Source organism: Neofelis nebulosa, chromosome 17, assembly GCF_028018385.1.
Source record: "Neofelis nebulosa isolate mNeoNeb1 chromosome 17, mNeoNeb1.pri, whole genome shotgun sequence".
NCBI lineage: Eukaryota > Metazoa > Chordata > Mammalia > Carnivora > Felidae > Neofelis > Neofelis nebulosa.
This window is the reverse complement of record NC_080798.1, coordinates 54823442-54842558: the sequence shown is the minus strand read 5'-3', so window position 1 is coordinate 54842558 and position 19117 is coordinate 54823442. Positions and strand designations below refer to the sequence as shown.

General features: G+C 46.8%; 2 protein-coding genes across 2 annotated transcripts in view; one reads left to right on the top strand and one right to left on the bottom strand.

Moving 5' to 3' along the window:
• Nucleotides 1-8089: 8089 nt before the first annotated feature.
• LOC131499213 (proline-rich protein 2-like) lies at nt 8090-8881 on the bottom strand. The gene has a single exon (XM_058707046.1). It carries the CDS (start codon nt 8879-8881, stop codon nt 8090-8092), a length of 792 nt encoding a protein of 263 aa, XP_058563029.1.
• CDYL2 (chromodomain Y like 2) overlaps nt 8818-19117 on the top strand; it is a 170151-nt gene continuing 159851 nt past the window's right edge. Inside the window, exon 1 of the mRNA XM_058709493.1 lies at nt 8818-9057. Coding sequence (XP_058565476.1) covers nt 9034-9057 — 24 coding nt within the window. The 5' untranslated portion in view covers nt 8818-9033. The remainder of the gene's footprint in view (nt 9058-19117) is intronic.

Sequence of the window (19117 nt, the reverse complement as noted above, 5' to 3'; positions counted from 1 at the left end):
GAGAGTTTTCTAGAAGTTACATGATTCTAGATAACTTGATTGCTCTGGCAGCTAACAGAGTGCGAGCTTGTGTGTTATTTTTATGTGCGTGAATTCCTGTGTTTTAAAATTTTTTCAGCTTAACAAGTCCAAATTCCTTCTTCTTACAAAACACACACACACACACACACACACACACACACACACCTAAAAATTTGATATTGTTTCCTTCCTAGAATCCACTCATCTCCCACCCTAAGATTTCTTAGTTAAGACTCCGGATCAAATACTCGCGTTTTCTTTCTCCTGCGATGGTCTCTGCAAAAAATCTTTCCCCCAGTACACATTGCCCGCAGGGAGTCTGGGCTACTTTAGGCCACAGAAGCTCTACCTGCCCCTTGTAAAGCATGTCCCTTGGGTCATGGCCTTTTCTTCTTGCATCGATTAAGATAGGGGACCAATGGTTCTTACCTTGTTGAAATGATAAAATGATACAACATGCATATATTAACTGAGTTCTGCCTATAGTGACTAGAAGGAATGGCAGGTTCACTTTCTTATCAGAAATCACTGGGTGTCATGAATAGCTCAACACATTTTCCCTTCTTTTAAGGTCAAAGAATATCTTGGTTGGGTTTTCCAGAAGGTCTTTTTTTTCTCTCTCTCTTTCTTTCCCTCATTTCTCAGCCCCCCTCCCAGCCCCAGTAACTGGGGTCTTCTCCCCCATCCCCCGCTCAGTTCTCACCCCAGATTCACCCTCTCTTCTTAATGTCTTCAAGGTTCTGAAAATTGATCCTGTTGCCATCCTCCTGATACAACAGCAGGTCCATACAGCATGAGTAAGGAAGCAAGAAAGAAGTGAAGGAAACAGGATGGTCATGCAGCCCAAGGTAGTTGCTCAAGAGTGGTTAGCCTTCCTTACTGACTGCCCCATTTCCAGAGTCCTAACTCCATCAATTTTTATTCCAATCCATTGACCAACACCTTGGTTTTTATCCTCTCCATTGCAGCCCCCCTGTTATCACTCCCTTTCCCCTCTCTTCTTCCATTGAACACACCTGGCTAATTCCAACCTTGGTTAAACCCAACACCCAGCTTGGCCCTGAACAACTAATGTGACTGGATAAACCACCACGTTTACTGGTTGGTTAACTTATTAATACAAATATCCAGTGGGTCTTTAGTACCTTCCCACAATGCCACTCTATTTTCCTAGTCAATCCTACTCTTCTCTCTGACTCGACTTCTCATATTTTTATTAAATGTTTATTTTTGAGAGAGCAAGTGAGCAGGGGAGGGACAGAGAGAGAGGCAGACAAAGAATCCCAAGCAGGCTCCACTCTTTCAGCAGAGCCTGATGGGGGGAGGGGAGGCTCCATCCCATCATGACCTGAGCTGAAATCAAGAGTTGGACACTTAACTGACTGAGCCACCCAGGTGCCCTGACTTCTTATAGTTTTAGATCTGTCCTCAAACATCAAATACTAGAAACACCATACATTTATTGTCTAAATATGGGTACCTTTGGGAGTGAAAGGGGATACTATTAATAGATTTGGGAGACAACAGACTAAACCAATGTTGTTCCAGGCAAATCACATTCCCCTATCTGATACTTTCCTTTCCCTTCACTTTCATCTGGTGATTTCATGGCTTATCTCATGGAGAATACAGAAATAAGAGAAATGGGTTCCAAACCTGCCAACGGCTTCATCTACATCCGTGTGCTTGGACTTCCTTGCTCTTTTGGTGGATGGTATATTAGTTTCCTGTGGCTACCGGAATAGCTTACTAGAAACTTGGTGGCTAAAAACAACAAAAATGTATTCTCTCACAGCTCTGGGGGCTAGAAGCCTGAAATCAAGGTCTTGGCAAGGCCACCTCGGTGGTTGTTTGCAATCCTTGGCATTCCTTGGCTATGCACGCATTGCTTCAATCTCTGTTCGCATCGTCACATGGCATTCTCTTGATGTGTTTCAGTCTCTATTTTCTCGTCTTATAAGGACACTAGTTATTGGATTAGGGACAAGCTGAATGTTATATGATCTCATCTGAGCTAACTACATCTACAAGCAAGGTCACATTCTAGGTTTCCGGGTGGACATGAATTTTAGGGGACACTATTCAACCCACTACAGAGGGACTCCCACTTCCAACCCCTCCACTTTGGCCTTCTGCATCTCTTCCCCATTGGCCCTTTCAAAGACTCTGTTCCAGCATTGCTCTCTTCCTCCTGTTGCATGACCATTTCCTCCTGTTTAGTGCGTCATTCCTATCATTGCTCAGACGTGCTGTCATATTGTCTATATTAAAAACCCTTCCCACATGTAGTGTTCCCCTCCATCTACTGACCCACTTCTCTGCTCTTTATAGCAAAGGGCCTTGAATGAGTCACCTGTGCTCACCATCTGCACCTCCTTTCTGCCCAAATTCCCTCCAACTCGCTTTAATTTACACTTCAACTTTACTGCTCCACTAAACCTCGTCCCATCAGGGTCACCTGAGATTTCCATGTTGCCAAGTCGTATGGTCAGTGCTCTTTTCACCCAAACTCTCACTGACATTTAATGATCAGCCCTCTGTCTCTCACTTGGATTTGGGACACAGCACTCTCTTGCTTCCTTCCTGTTTCAGTCCCCTCATTCTCAGACTTCTTTGCTGGCCCCTCACCTTCTTCTTCCTGGTCTTTAATGCTAAATGGCTTTAGGCCCTCTTCTCTTTTGGGTCTTCGCCCAGTCCGTCAGTGACCATAATTTGTCCCTTTGCTTGCCATTGGTATGCTGACCACTCCTACCACATGTCCAGTCTGAGTTTCTGACTTACATGCTGAATATTCCTTCATCTTCATTTGCATACCTAATTCACATCTCAAAATTAACATGTCCTAGGAATAAACCGTTGATTTCCCCTCTCCCACGATTTATACCACCTACAAAATGCACCCCCCCCATTTACCCCATTTCAGTAAATGGAACCTCCATTCATCTAGCCTCTCAGACCAATAATTTAGGATTCTTTTACTTCTACACATATATCCCCGTGTTCCCTCAATCCAACCACTCCACCTCCCCCCCCATCTTGATGCCATACTTCTTAAGCCATGACACTAGGATCTTACATCTGGACTTCTGTAATGCTGTCCAGCATCCCTCTTGTCCCTCTCCATTCCATTGTTTACCCAGGAGCCAATCCTATCATGCCATTCTCTTGTCCACTCCCCTCACTGACCTCTCATTTCACTTAGAGTGGAATCCAAATTCTTTGCCTACAAGTCCCAACATATACCTGGACCTTGGTTAGCTCTCTGGCTTACTTCTTCCTGAGTTCCCTCCTCTTCGCCTATATTGGCTTAATTGCGGGACCTCGAACATACCAAGCTTCTTCAGCCTCAGGGGTTTGTCTTTGCTATTTTCTCCCTCTGACATTCTCTGCCCTCTGATTTGATTTGTGTTCTCTCTCACTTTGTTCAGGTTTCAGCTCAAATGTCACCACTTTAGTGAGGTCTTGCCTAACTACCTTATCTAAACCAATTCCCCCTCCTGGTCCCTGTATGCACCCATCTCAGTTCCTCTCTGTCATCTTACTTAGCTTTATTTTTCTTCGTACGTCATATCAATACCTGAAATAATATTACATGTGCATTTTGCTTTCTTGTCTGTTTCCTCACTGTACTGTAAACATCGTGAGGGCAAGGCGTAATTTGTATTGTTCAGTGGGAATCATACCTAGCATGTTGTACTGGATAAGTATGACTTTACTTCAATTATTCTTAGTATTGAAGTAAAATATTTTTCAATTAATGCTAAAAATAAAGTTTAATTAGTAACAAGAGCTTCTGTATGGCTTGAGAAAAATTCCTTTTGAAGGTTTTGATTTAATGACTTTCTATAGGAATCTTGAACATTCAAGGATATCAGTGATACATATCAAGTTTGAAACTGGCATTGGTAGGCTTTTTAAAAGGTAATTTATTATACTTTAAAATGTTTATTTATTTATTTTGAGAGGGAGAGGAGAGAGTGAGAATGTGTGTGTGCGCAAGCAGGTGTGAGCGGGGGGAAGGGCAGAGAGAGATGGAGAGAGAGAATCCCAAGCTGGGTGACCTGATCTGAAATCAAGAGTCGAATGCTTAACTGACTGAGCCATCCAGGCACCCCAGGTATTAGTAGTTTTAACAGTAATTATAACAAACACCATCATTCAGCCCGTATTGTAGTGGTATGTGCTTTGCATGGATTATCTTATCTAATTCTTAAAACAGCTCTATGGGGTATTTATCACTTCAATTTACAGGTGTGGTGGGGTGATTTAAAAATATGCCTACAAGTTCTTTGATAGCCCTCCCTTTAAAAGGTGGGGGCCAGTTTGCCTCCTCTTGTGTTGGGGCTAGGCGTAGTGGCTTAGTTCTAAAGAATAAAATAAAATATGGTGGAAGTGCCAGTGCTTAGCTTCTAAGATTAGATGCCCAAAGCCATTGTGACTTCCTCCTTGTACTTTCTCTGGGATCACCCAATGTAGGCCTTAGTTTTCTCATCTTTAACATGAGTGGTGTGGACCCGACGTCCGTAGTTGTGCAGTCTGACGTGCTACAGATCGCCTCTGCATCAAACAAGGTTAGCATGGATCAACACATCAGCTTAATTAGGGGCTCTGTTCTAGAAAGACCTGAAGCTTTGGCAGTTTTGCTCTATTTTGTTGGGTTTTGGGGACTAGATGAAATGGTGTGAGGGTACTCAAGCAACGCTGTGACAAGATCTGCATGGTTAGGAGCTGAAACTCCTTTGTGTGGGCACCACCTTGGAAGTAGAGCCTCCAGATTCAGTCGAGCCTTCAAATAACTGCAGTCCTAGTCAACATTTTGACCGGAACCCCAGAAGAGAGACTATAAGTCAGAAATTAGTGATTTCCGAAGCTACTCCTGAATCTCCAACACACAGACACTGTGAGGTAAGAAAAACCTTTTGTTTTAAGCCACTAGGTTTTGGGGGTAGTTGATTGTGCAGCAAAAAATAACAAATACATTTGGAAATGGAAAGACAGAATGGTTAAGTCAAGAACCTCACAGCATCTAGCCAGTAGTGGTGATGCAAGAATTCGAACCCTGGCCTTCTGACTCTATGGTCTACATGTTAAACCACCATACTATACAGGCGGTCAAGATTCCTGTCTCAAGTCATTGTCACATTGTAATCCGCTGTCAGGGCAGTGAAAACAATCTGTCCTTGGCTATTAAACTGGCTGGTCTTGCTCCATTGCAAGGTCATGTTCTAGGCAGCCACTGACCTTGCTTCTACGTCCTCATTCTGCCCCAGGTTTGTTCCTCCAGATAGTGGATGTCTATCTTCCCACTATGCTTTCTCCTATTCCTTTGGGCTTCTGCTCATCCCCACTTCCAATCATGTAATTCCGGTAAAGCTGCCAATCATTGTACTCTTCTTGCCCCATAGGTGGGTGTGTGAGTTAAGCTGGCCAATCACAGAGTACTTTCAGTGACTGACTACAGTAATTGGGCCAAAACAAGAGCATATGATCTACAATCAGCCAAGCAGAGCCTTTGCCTAGGAATTTTTATGTGTTATGTTATGTTATGTTATGTTATGTTATGTTATGTTATGTTATATCCTGTGAGATCTTGAATCCAGCCAACCCCAAGAGCAATTCTATCCTTTTGTAATCTGTGTGAGTCAATAAATTCTTTGTTTTAAATCAGTTTGAGTTGAGTTTTATCACTTGTCCCTGAGTTATGAGTAGCACGAAGAGCTTATCCCAGTTTTTGGAATATTGTAGGTATCTTCCCTTCTCCATGAGCAACAATGGGTCCATGTCATCTGAAGAACCTGGAGCAGAACTTTCCATTGGTTGGGTCAACCTTCCCACAGAAGATGAGGAACCTTCCCTTCATCCTTCAGGAAGCATCTGGCTTTTCTGGAGGCCAGCAATGGTCTGGAGGCAAGCTCAAAATAGAACAATGTTATGACGGATGGGTCGCTCAGTCACTCAGTTTAAAACCTTAGTCATCTCTGTATCCTTTCTTTCCTTAGTTGCTGACCCCTCCCCCAACTCCCAACACATACACACACGTACACACACATCCTGTTAGTCATCAAGTCCCGTTGATTTGGATCAAATGCTTTATGGAAGTAAGTGGAATAACCATAATGAAAGTTGGTGGCTGGTGAGGTTCTTCCTCGCAAGTCCAGTTTTCTTCATTTCTATTGCCACCACCGTGGACGACGGCAATTGGTCTCCCTGCCTCTAACCTCAACCTCTGCAGTCCATTTCTCATATTTCTTCCAGAATTTGTCTTCTAAAGCACCCTTTTGATTGCCACATGTTTTTGATGGAGTTGCAAGTCTTCACCAGTTTTCCACCGCTGACTTGCTAAATTGCAAACCTCTTGGCTTGGCATCCAGGACTCTCCATGACTGACCTGCATTTGCTATCCCATGTCCTATGACCTCCACGGATCAGTCTTCTAGTTTTCTAGCACCCCTCCCATTGTGGCACTGCCTACCACCTACTCTTACCTCTTTCCCAAGTTAAAACACTGTCCTTCCTTTCCTATGAGTCTTCAAGATGCATTTCAATTCTACATCTTTCATCAGCTATCCCCTGAGCATGCCGATCCACAGTGAATATCCTCTTCTGTGAACTCTGTAACAATTGCTGTCTAGACAAGGCTTTTTCGAAGTGTGCTCACATTCCCAGGGAGCATTTGGCCAGCACAAGTCAAGTTTTGGGTGTTTTTATAAAACTACTGATTATATATTCAAATTTGGCTGAGCAGATTATTTCCAAACCCAGTTTCTTTCTTGTCTTCTACTTCCAAATTACATCCTCATGCTATGGTGGCACGTTCATTCCCAAGTACGAATTAGGGATCGTTAAAATTTGTTTTGTGACCTACAGATTGAGAGCTATTTATTATTGTTATTTAAAACCATAACCATTGGGAAAATAGTATGAAAAGGGGAGAGAATTGCTATAACTGTTTCTACAGTTTTTAAACCAAATACACTTTGTTATTTCCACACACTCACCCTTCTCCCCCCCTCCCCCACTGTTTTAATATGGGACTTTAACTAGAAATTGGTATAAAATCTGTTGTATTGGCATAGCCTGACAAACATTCATTGTGTGCTCACTCTCTGCCAGGAATAGTGATAGATGCTTGTGATACAAAGATAAACAAGCCCCTGCAGGAAGAGGAAGAGTTTTCCAGATGGATTCCATGTGGAAGGACGTTCTAGGCAGAGGGAACAGCATATGCAAACTCACGTATCCTAGAATGAGCCAGACGTGAAAACTTTGTGGTTCAGATTCTAAGAAATTTTTTTTTTGAAATGAAAAATTTGATGTCCTTTAAAAGTCTGACAGCTTCTAGATTAAACCTTTTCTCTTTGTCACACATTCTCCTTCACCATCTTTCCACAAGGGCAGTTCAGGGTCCAGATTCAGACACGAATAACCTTTATTGAGTTCTGCTGCTATATGCCATTTCTTATACACATAGATCCCCTATTTAATTCTGACATCACTTTAGGTGTTTATCACCATTTCCCATTTAGAGATGAGTATAGCGACATGTCCAAAGTCTCATACAGAGGAAATGAAGGAGGAAGGATGTGAATTACGTCCATTTCTCATCTGGGGAAAGTAACCAACTAGGCATTTTGGGGGCTGGGATGTGGAAGACCTTTCTTCCGAGTTCAGAACCGCCTGTCTTCCCAGGTTCTGAGTTAACCGTATCTCTTATAGAGAGAAGACTTTAAACAGAAGGGAGACCATTTATCCAGGATCTTGGTAGGAAGAGACGACTTGATTAAGGAGTTTGGACTTCAGGGAGCTTCTTCAATACCTCGAGCTGGAGCCTGGCACATAGTAGGAACTCCTCTGTGTGGCACGACTGAATCCTCCTCACGTGTGTGAGACTAGTTTCTCCTCTTGGATTCAAAGTCCCTTGAGGGCAGGGTCCCGGTTGAGCCTGTCTACAGACACCCGTGTAGTTGGGTAGACTGGAAAATGTTTGTTGAGTAGTGGATGAGTGAATGAATGGGGGCAGGCGGCTGTTGAAGGGAGGCCACGCCTGGCTCTAAAGACTTTCCAGGGTTTATGGGGTGCTGTCTTGGCGCCTCTGCATGGGCCATGTCGTCCCTCCTCCCTGGGGCCTCCACGTCTTACAAACCAGACTGGAGGGAGGGGCTATGTAGCCGGGGAGGGGCTGCAGAGCCCCAGAGGGGCCAGGTCTCCCGGGGTGGCGCCCACTCCCTCCCTGGGTTGGGGGGTGGTAGGTGGGGGGTGGGGTGGGGTGGGGTAAGAGGTGAGGCCCCCGGTCGGCTGAGCCCAGCTGGGGCCCCTTCCCTGCGACCGGCCACCGCTGCTCTCTACCTGCCTCCCCGGCCGCCCCTTCGCGGCCCCGGGGCCGGGTGCGCCCGGCGGGCACCTGGCCGGTCACCCCCGGGGGGAGCCCCGCCGCCGCCTCCGGAGCCGGCCCGGGGCGGCGGGGCGGGCCCTGGCGCTCCCGGACTCCGGGACCGGTCCCCCGGGGCGCGGCCGGGCAGCCGCCCCCGCCCCCCCCCTCCCCGGGGGCCGGGCCGGGCTCCCGGGGGGCGGGGACTCGCCCAGTGGCAGCAGCGTCCGGGCCGGCGGCGGGCGCGGGGCGGCTTCCTGCAGGCGGCGCCGGGGCGAGCCGTTGCCCGCTGCAGCCACCGCCGCCGGGTCGCCGGGTCGCGGGGGCCGCGGCGCTCGGGCCGCGTCGGTGCCTCCCGGGCGCGCTGCGCGGCCGTCGCTGCTGCCCGCGCTCGTGCCGCCGCCGCCGCCGCCGCCGCCGCCGCTGCCGGTTACGCCAGCCCCGCCGCCGCCCGCTCTGATTCTGCGCATAGGCAGCCCCCAAGCCTGTCATTCTGCAAAAACACAGTTTACTCAACACACCACACACACACTCACACACACACGCGCGCACACACACGCGCACACTGGCCCCCTCGCGCACACGCACGGAGGGCGCGAGCGAGCAGACGCGCACACCCGGCGAGCCAAGTTCCGCAGCCTGGCATGGCTTCTGGGGACCTTTACGAGGTACGGGGACGCGGGGGCGCGGCCGGCCCCGGCCCGCGGGGCGGCGGGCGGCGGCGGGCGGCGGGCGGCGGGGACCGGGCCGGGGCCGGGGCCGGGCGCGAGCCGGAGTTGCCGAGCCCGCGGCGGCGGCGGCGGCGGCGGCGGCCGGAGGGCGGCGGGGGCCGGGCGCGCCTCCCGCCCGCCGCCCGCCCGCCCTCCCGCGGCGCCCGCGCCCGCTCCCTCTTTCTCTTTCTCTCGCACACACACTCTCTTACTCCATCTACTTTGCGGCCTTGGAGGGGAAGGAGGAAGCCGGGCGGAGCCGGGGCGGGGGAGGTAGCGGTCCCGGGGAGGTGTTTCTCGCCCGACGAGCCGCCTCGAGTGCAGAAAGTACAGGTAAAAGTCGGCGCCGGACGTGCCGGGAATGCCGGGGGCCGCGCGGCGGCCGGCGAGGGTGCGGGGCGGGGGGTGCGCGGCCCGGGGTGGGCCGGGGGCGCGGGAGAGGAGGGGGCGGGCGTGGGAGCGGAGCCCGGCCGCGGCCAGGCGGGGTCCGGGGGGCTGGGGGGAGACTGCGTGGGGGTGGGGGCGGCCGGGTGGGGGTACGGGGGACACCCGCCAAACCGCTCCCCGGGGCCACCAGGCCGTCTCCCCCCTCCCCCCACCTGCTGCCCCCGCCACGGGCTGGGAAGCCCTCCAGGCCGGGGCGTGGGGGCGGTCCTTGCGGGTGTCGTGCACGCCGGGGGCGAGAGGGGGCGCTGCAGAGGGCCCTGTGTGGAAGGGAAGAGAACATGGAAGTCAGAGGTGGGTGGTAACATGTTGCTGGAGGACGTGGGATGTGAGCCGTGCTCTCGACACTCTGCGTCACCCTCAGTGGATACCTGTCTCCGGGTCCACCCAGGTCCACACAGGTAGTGGCCATCCTGGGAGACTTTGAAAGCGTCTCAAAAGTGGTCAAGGAAGACGTTAGTCTGGCATCTGTGAAACAACGGAGGAATAGCCGTGGCCTCCGGGAGCTGGGTTGTAGCTGGCCCTGGACACAGCTGTTCCAGCTTTTGGGTTCCCGACGAGTGGACAGAAGGAGAAATGAGCCCCACACCCCGGGGAGAATGCGTTCAAAACGGTGTTGGCCCCAACCAAGATGGGTGTCAGAATAAGGAAGTTAAGAGGCCAGACGTCTTCAACCAGAAGGCCTAGTGATCCTCCAAGAAACCAGCGTCACCGCTCAGCCTGGACCTATGCTACCTGCACACGAATCTGTGAACCCTAGCCCTGCTTCTCAGGGCTCCTGACTAAATCGAGACGAGCACCCCAAAAGGGTGAAATTAACCTAGTGGGTAAGAAACTGCAGAAGTGATTCACCCACGAGAGACTGTAGGGGTGATTCACCTACCATGAGCTTTTCCCCCTGGGCCCTCTGGGCGGCTGAAGCTTTTCGGAGGGCAGATTTGCTGGCTGCGGTGGGAGAAGAATGGAGAACAGGCAAATTAGCTCTTGGCGTCCTGTGTGACCAGGGTCTTTGGAAGATTGTGGACTTGGTGAGGCCCAGTCATGGACCACCAGCCAGTGGGCTCCGATGGGACAGATGGGTGACCTTGGAAGTCTTTGAAAGAACCTCTGCAAATTGACCTCTTCTTAGCCCTATTGCCTTCCTCATCGTTTTGCTGATAAGGAAGGTGAAGTTGGGTAGAAACCTGGTGAAGAACTTTGGCAGATCAAGGCCAGTGCGTGGTGCAAGCACTTTGGTCTCTTTCAAGATGGCGGAGCAATTTCTGAAACCAAAAGTTGAAGCACAGCAGAATGGGAGGTCTGATTGGACTTTCCTGAGTATCAGCAGCACTGTTAGGATATTGGTCAAGAGTCGATACTGTTCAGGGGCAAAACTCGACTCCTTAGGAGTATGGATTTTTCTGTCCATTGATACTGAGTCAACCTAGAGATGCTCCCATTGCCTGAGTGCATCCTGAAGGTGTTAAGAGGATGTATGATGAGCTGTCAGTATTTCTCCATTTAAAGTTTGGAACTTATGAACCTTCTGGGGATAATTTCTTGTTTAATGTTCACTTGAAACTATCCTCCTTAACGCTGGTAATCATAGTCGGTTAAGGGGAGTTTTCACACTGGCCTTGGAACTGTGTTAGCACCTCAAGAGTTCTTACTGGAGAACAGGACAATAATAATCATTACCTCGGTGACAGTAGGTAATTGTACTAGATGTAAAATAGTTTTCCCATAGCTGATTATTGGCATCATCGTTACTAAAAGGGCTAAATTGCATTACAAGGGTATAACTAGTGTCAACATTTTCGTAGTCTGTGTCTGTGTTATATAACCTATACTGAAGAATTTAATTTGTTGTCCAAATTTAGCTTGAAAAACAAGTGCTGGGAGCTGTACATTTCTAGCATATGTATTTCTAACTGTACATTGTTGTGTGTGTGAAAAATAGGATGTTGATTTGAGGACAGATCTTGGAATACGTAGTACGTTGATTGACCTTGAGAGAAAAAAAAGAAGAAAACTGATCTTATTCTCATTTATGGTATTACATTAATTGACATTATACTCAAGTATATATAAAATGGCTTCTTGTAACCTCTAAGAAACCGCATCTTGAGTGGGCTGAGAACTATTATATTTGTAATTGATGCACTGTACCTGTGTGTCTACTGACATTATCCTTGACCTTTTGTAGTGAAGATGTGATTTGGATTGTAGAGATTCTTCATATTCTCTTTGGTGCTTCAGATAATTTAAAGAGTAAACCCTCCTCAGATAGAATTTTTTTTTTACGGAATAGGTACAGAAAATGAAAAAATGTATGTAACGGCACTCTTCATAATGAGGAAAAACAGAGTCAAGCTCACTTTCCAAAATTTTGGACCTTGACAGATGGTTCCACTTTGTTTCCCCTGTAGAAGACTTCTCATCTCACCAGAAGGTGTATTGTAGCCATCGCCTATAGAAAGGTGATCTTAAACATTGGTTGATCTTCTTAGAGTCAGGTATCTGGCTACAAAATGAAATGCTAATCCTGATGCTTAGGTCTACATTCTGCTAAATATGACGGTCATAAAGTGGCAGTCTATGAACAGGTTTGGGCTATCTATTTTTTTTGTTTTGTTTTGTTTTTTTTGTGGGTTTTTTTTTTTTTTTTTTTTTTTTTTTTGCCTCCACAGTAGATAAGAAAAATGGATTTGAGTACCTTTAGATGGTACATGTGATCTCTAGTTTATCATTGGCCCAATGCTCCCTGGTACCGTGTACCCATTCTGCTTCACTCGTATATCACTTACCTGGCTCCAGCAGGCATTAGAGTTTGCAACCCCAGAAATTTAGTTAATCTATTCGCTAAATGTTTGGGTATCAGGAAGACATAGGGAATTAGGAACCTGGTTCTCTTGTCTTGTCCCTCTCTGTGTCCCTAGCTCCTTGCACATTCAAATACTTGTTGACAGAGTCAGTGAACGGAAGACCGAATTAAGCGTGGATAAAGTACATTGGCTGACCTTTCTTATCCTCATATTGAGTGTTACCTTCTGTTCTCTTTTCTTCCCCAGCTTGTGATCTCTCAGTGGTGGCAACACCATGTGTATGGGTAGCTCTTAGGTCTCCCTGGAAGGAAGTGTGGCTGAGTCTCTTTCCCGAGAGCCAGTCTGTTATTCATTAGAAGGATTGATCGCATCTAAGCTTCAACCATGTGGCTTTCCATGTGGCTGTTGGGTGGTGTTTTACACCCCCTCCCTTGTGATTAGCTGACAGTTGTGGAGGCGGTCTCTCTCTACTTCTTGGGCAAAATTGTTCAAAGAGAATGCTGTCTATCCGTAGACAAAGTCAGTTGTGGCCAAGATGAACTTGACAGTGATAGTTCCTTTTGGGTTTGTCAACATTCAGTTTATGTATGCATCCCACGGTTCTATCCTAAAAGCAGGAAATGTGCCCTATGTCTTGTTTTTGGGTGGGGGTGTTGATAGGCATGCATGCACCCATCCATATCTAATACATACGTGTGTGTGATTATGTGTATGTTTGTGTGCGTGTAAATACTGCATTTCATTCCAAATAAGATAAATAATAATAATAATAATAGGTTAATTTTAGTTTTGTTGAAAGAAACTTACTTCTGTTAAAAATCAACTCTGCAAGAGTGATGACCATGGGCATTTCTGCCCTCGTGTTCTGCAAAATCACACACTAAAAATATGGGAAGATACGGGCTTATTGGGAAAACAGGATTGAGGCAGACTGCTGAGAACTTATGGAACTTTGTAACCGGAAACAAAACCAGAAGTGACTCTAATAAAAATACAGCTTGGTTAAATCTCCACCTGGCTGGTGTTTGCCCTCAACAGGTCAGTCTATCCTTCACAGCATTCAGACTGGGTTTGTACCTCCCTTCTCTCTGTAGGTCGCCGAGGGCATTTGCTTCTAAAAGACACCATTTTCATCAAAATTAAATCCTCCCCAGAGCATAGCCCTCGTCATTCATCTCTATCAGGAGAAATGTTTTCACAGCTTCTTCATCTGTAACTTCTAGCTTCGCCTGGCAGGTTAACATAGTGGAAATCATAGTGGTTCTTAAAGCCACAGTCTGCTACCACTCATATTAAAGGAAGGCACTGGAATGCATTTCCAGCTTTGTTCTATGATCTTCATACATCATTCAGTCTTTCTTTTTCTCTGTGACAGGGCTTTCCTATGATTGCTTCAGAATATTAACAAGCTAGGAAAAAGAACACAAGAGTCAACCCAACTTACTTGTTATACTGACATCGTTTCCCTATTTACCGATCATACCTGAGGCAATTCCTGTCAAATGCATAATAGCAGAATAGATGATCAGTGATACAACTTCTCAAATCTCTGTACCAGTGTTAGAAGGGACAGATCTCTGCAAAGAAAATTTATCGGTTCAGTTGAATCGATTCACCTGGTGAATATTGAATGGAAGTATGATTCTCCCATCTTTTGAAAGTTATTTCAAATTGTCGTCTGTGGGCAGATACCAGCTTATTTTCAGGTAGACTTCTATGTCAAGTCATTCTTCATTGCATAAGATCATTTCTTCAGGGGATTAAACTGTCCTTGAAAGGAGTTTAGATAGCTCCTTGCTAAGGAATGGTTCAGGCATGGTAGTTTTCAAAGATCTGACATATTAGAGACACACATTTAGAGTCCAAAGTTATAGGTCTTTCCTCGTCTCTTGGATGGTGAAGACAGGTATAGATGTGGCTGAATTCATAGCACAGTCTTTCATTTGTACTTTTTACATTCATAGAACACCAAATATATGGCACGCACTAGGGAAATGGTGAGATTGTGTTCTCCAGAAGTCTGTGGTCTCGTGGAGGTATAGTTAAGAAAATGGGCAGTTTACAGGGCAATGGGGAAAGCGTTAATACGGGGGAAGATGGGGTTCTGTGGGAGCACAGAAGTCTTCTTAAAAGATGTGGTGGCTACGGAGGAGTAGAAGTTAGGAAATGAATGGTACCCACCCCTCATCCCTTCAAACTGAGGGAAAGGCAGGAGTTGAGGGATAACTCTTCGGTTTTCATTTTGGTCTCTTAGGTGGATAGTGGAACCAGTCATGGAGATAGAGAGCCTGGGAAGAAGCATTAATTGAAAGTAGTGAATCTGTGGAAAGGACAGTGAGTTCAGAGTGTTTGTGGAACATCCATGTATAGATGTCCACTGCCATGGTCATGTGAGCCTAAAGCTCAGAAGGGGCACCTGTTCTGGGAGTTTGGGAATCATTAGTGTATAGATCATAATTAGAGCCAAAAGACAACGTGTAAACCTGAGGAGGGCCCAGTGTTGGAATATTGGAGAAAATGGACATTTAAAGGATAGAAGAAGAGAGAGAAGTGACACCAAATTTACAAGGACTAGCAAGAGAGGTGGGAGGCTTTGCTGTTACGGAAGGCATTGGGAAATTGCATTTCAAGATAAAAGGCCTACAGTGGCCTTTGGAGTTAACAACCAGGAAGTCATTGGTTCCTTAGGGTGCATCTATTCCATAGAGTGTGTTGGTGGTGGGTGAGGGAGGACCTGATTGCAGTATGATGGTGAGCAAGGGGATGTGGGAATGTGGGTGCAGGGACGTCTTCTGCGGGCAACACTTTTAAGAATCTTGGGCATGATAATGTAGACAGAATGAATGTGATATCTGGGGGTGATGTTAGAGACTGGGTCAGCCATCTCCATTCCCCTGGTTCTGCACAAGGCTCTGCTACTTTGGATGAGTTGGATGACAGTTGTCATGTAGATAGTGGGTATTGGACTTACATTTGTAAAAGAAGGGATTTTCCATAAACCCTACAAAGCCCTCTCCTGCTGACCTACGACAGTTGGGTCTGACATCTTCAGTAATTTAGCTGGAGAAAAGAGTAGAACACCTATAATGTAGTCATACAGAACCTTTCTAAAGGGGTTGGTCAACAAAAAGATCTCGCTAAGTTGAGTACAAGGAGGTAAGTAAAGTTCTTCATTAAGGATTTTTCATACCAGCATTTTTCTGAGAGGAGAGGTATGGTGGACAGATGACTATGGTGTTATTGGTAAATGGACATGACGGAGTTTTATGTGTTAACTTAGCTGGCTCCAGTCCCTAGTCATTCTGTCAAACGCTAATGTAGGTCTTGGTGGGAGGCTATTTTGTAGATGTGATTAAAGTCCACAATCAGTTGCATTTAAGGGAGATTATTCTGGATAATCTGGGTGGGCCTGATTCAGTCAACTGAAAGGCCTTTAGAACTGGGGCTTACTCCAAGAAGAAATTCCACCTGTGGATAACCGCTTCAGCTGGGAGGAGTTTCAGCTTGCCCTTCCTAATGACCTGCCCTATGGACTTTGGACTTGCCTAGCCAGCCCCCTACCCCCACCCCCACCCCCCCACCAACCACATAAGCCAGTTCCTTGCAATAAATCTTTTAAGGTGTATATCCTAGTGGTTCTGCTTCCTTGACTGAATCCTGATTGGTACAGTCAGGTTTCTGGTCCACAGGCTACCATTTGATAACAGTGTGCTGTTAGCGGTGTCCCCTAGGCCTTGGTGGCCTCTACCGTACGATGGCATCTCTTCTGTGTTTGAAGTCTCTCCGTCCGATTGAGTCTGCCACCTCTTCGAATAAACCTCACTTATTAGGGGGTGTCGTCATCTCGTTTTGTCTGCATGTGTGAAGGGCTTCAGGAGCCCGGCCAGGCCTTGGCATTCTGGCACACGGGGCTCATTCTTGAGCGTGGTGGGCACACACGGCCATGCCAGGAATTCCCCAACCAAGGGGCCACCACCCTATTCTCATTTTCTTCATCAGGGAATTTTCCTCTCTGGTTTTCATTTCCTTGTCTTCTAGTCCAGTGTTTTAAAAATGGCATCGTCGTGGGCCTTACTAACAAGCCATGGAGCTTCTACAAGCTCTGGATTTGAATTTTATTTAAAAATAGTTATTTTCTAAATAGTCCATCGATCAAACGTTTATTATATGTCTACTGTGTGCCTAGAACAATGCCAGGTGCTGGAACTGCAGCCACAAATGTCTTTTAAACTGTTGTTCAGAATGTGATAGCTAAAGGCCTAACACCCACATATGGTTATACACCATGCTTTTAACACATTGGGCTGTTCAGTACATTAAAAGGAACAGCCAGGTCAACTCTTTTCTTTGGTGAGTAGACCTCAGAATATAGCTTTTCCTGCCATCTCTGGGCATATATTTGAACTTCTGGTAAATGCATTGCTTTAGCAACATTTTAGGTCTGCAGCATTCTTAAAAATTCAGACCTGTTTATATCTCCTCACATAAAATTATACAGGCAAATATGCTTTTACAACACGATGCACCCACTCAATGAAATACCACTCGAGGTTCAAATGGCGGTGGTTGGTGAATATTCTGGACATGGTGTCATAATCGGTGTGTGATAATAACTATCTCTTTGTATTGTACCAAAGGTGATACTGGGGTTTATTGAGAGTACCAGGCCATTCTGCCCTGACTTTTTAATTTGAGAGAAGGAATGCGGGTTGTTGTTACATGTTAGAGGGTCAACCCCAAAACAGACAGTTCCTCTGTTTCTTCTTTCAGACTTTAGGGTCACTTAGAATGCAGAATACCCTCAGCTTGTAAGACAAGATCATAAAAACAAAGCAAACCTAACCTGACAGTACTCACAACCATTTTTTATAGCAAATCAAAGATTGCTTTCTTATTTACAAGCAGACCAAATGCAGAAATAAATTGTTGAGGCTGTAATAGGAAGACAGCTAATGTTCTTGGGCCTCATTGAAAAAATTTGTTATTAATCAAAATAGGCTGGCTTTATTGCTCTCATGAGTTATAAGAAAGTAGCATCACTTAAACTTACAAAAGGCTTCTACACTAAAAAATTATTGCACGTATCTGATTTTATGTTGTTAGGTTTCCTGGAACCATTTTGATTGGGAAGAGGGGTCCATAGCTCAGCTCCAGGGTTTTCTGCAAGGCTCTAAGTTCTCCCAGGGCAGGACCATGTCTGTATTAGTTGTGATGGCATTCCCAGCTCTTGGCACTTTACTGGGTTCATGGAAGCTTTTCAATAAATATTTGTTGAATGAATGGTTGAAAATGTTTGAAGCCGATGGGCTTACGCCACCTGGGCCTTCTCTTGAGTGAGCTTCCTTTATTGCCTCCCGTATGGTTTTACTCTCTCCCTTTACTAAGATGATGCCTTCAGATTGTCCTTGACGTTCAAGATTCCATTTTGCCTTCCACCAGATCTTGTATAGATTAGGTCACAAAAGTCCCTTAAAGCCAGTTGGAACATTCAAGGCATTGTCCCTCTTGATAACTGAATGGAGAGTGGCCATCCTCTGAATCCGGCCTGTGACAGAGCCCCTCTCACACGGGCACACACAGAACTGTGGTTTGTAGCTGCCCCTATTGTTTGCATCTCTCTGCCTGTTGGCTCTGCTCTAGCCTCAGTGGCTTGGCCCCTAGTTTGATATACACCCTGCATTTTAGGGGGGCCGCCTGGAACCAGACTCAGAAGTGGAGAATTACAGGTAGAGGGTTTACTGAAGAAGGCTCTCGTGAGATACACTCGTAAGGAAGTGAGGAAGGCAAGATGGGACAGGTGGAGAAGCTGACTTCCAGTCACGTTACAGTTGAGATCTCACCTGGTCCCACCGAAGGCTCTGCACCTGTGATAGCCCTTCAGCAGTGACCTAAACTGAGGGCAGGGAACGGGGCCCTTGTATCCCTGTACCATGTAGACACTGCTGGTAGGCTGTCCCACGGTGAGTGGGGAGGGGTGGGGGTGTATTCTTGGGCAGAGGGCAGTTCCCTTGGAGGGACACAGCTGTGAACCTTCTGCAGCAGAGATCTTGCTACACGCGGAGGGGATGGGCATGTAGACCCTGAAAAGAAGACCTGGGCGTAATATCACATGATCTACTACCCCATCAGTTCTTGCCATTCATTGATTGGTGAGTCTGTCACCAATCTGTCTGTCCAATATGCATCTGTCACCCTGCTTCTATTTTATGTTTTTGGTGCCTCCCTTGAAGACATGATTTGTTATTTGCCTGCTTCTTGGGCAGCCCAGGTCTTGAGTACTGACAGACCAGCCATGTGTTAAGATCACGCCTGTGGTTTGCTTCCCCACACAGCATGTAGCACAGGGTTGCGAGCAGGGAAGTATTTCAGATGCCGTCATTTCTGTTGGGTCTCCATCCCTTATTCTTTTTTTTTTTTTTTAATTTTTTTTTTCAACGTTTTTTATTTATTTTTGGGACAGAGAGAGACAGAGCATGAACGGGGGAGGGGCAGAGAGAGAGGGAGACACAGAATTGGAAACAGGCTCCAGGCTCCGAGCCATCAGCCCAGAGCCCGACGCGGGGCTCGAACTCACGGACCGCGAGATCGTGACCTGGCTGAAGTCGGACGCTTAACCGACTGCGCCACCCAGGCGCCCCTCCATCCCTTATTCTTGAACTGTTTTCCTTGACTGATTCTCCCACTCCCGAGGTGCCTCTGTGTCCCCATCTTCTGCTGTCTGTTTCTTCAAGTTTGGAGATTCTTACAGTTTTGACCTTGCGTTCTTCTGC

Coding starts and splice junctions, on each gene's coding strand:
- LOC131499213 (XM_058707046.1), bottom strand. CDS start 8,881: ATGACAGGCTTGGGGGCTGCCTATGCGCAGAATCAGAGCGGGCGGCGG.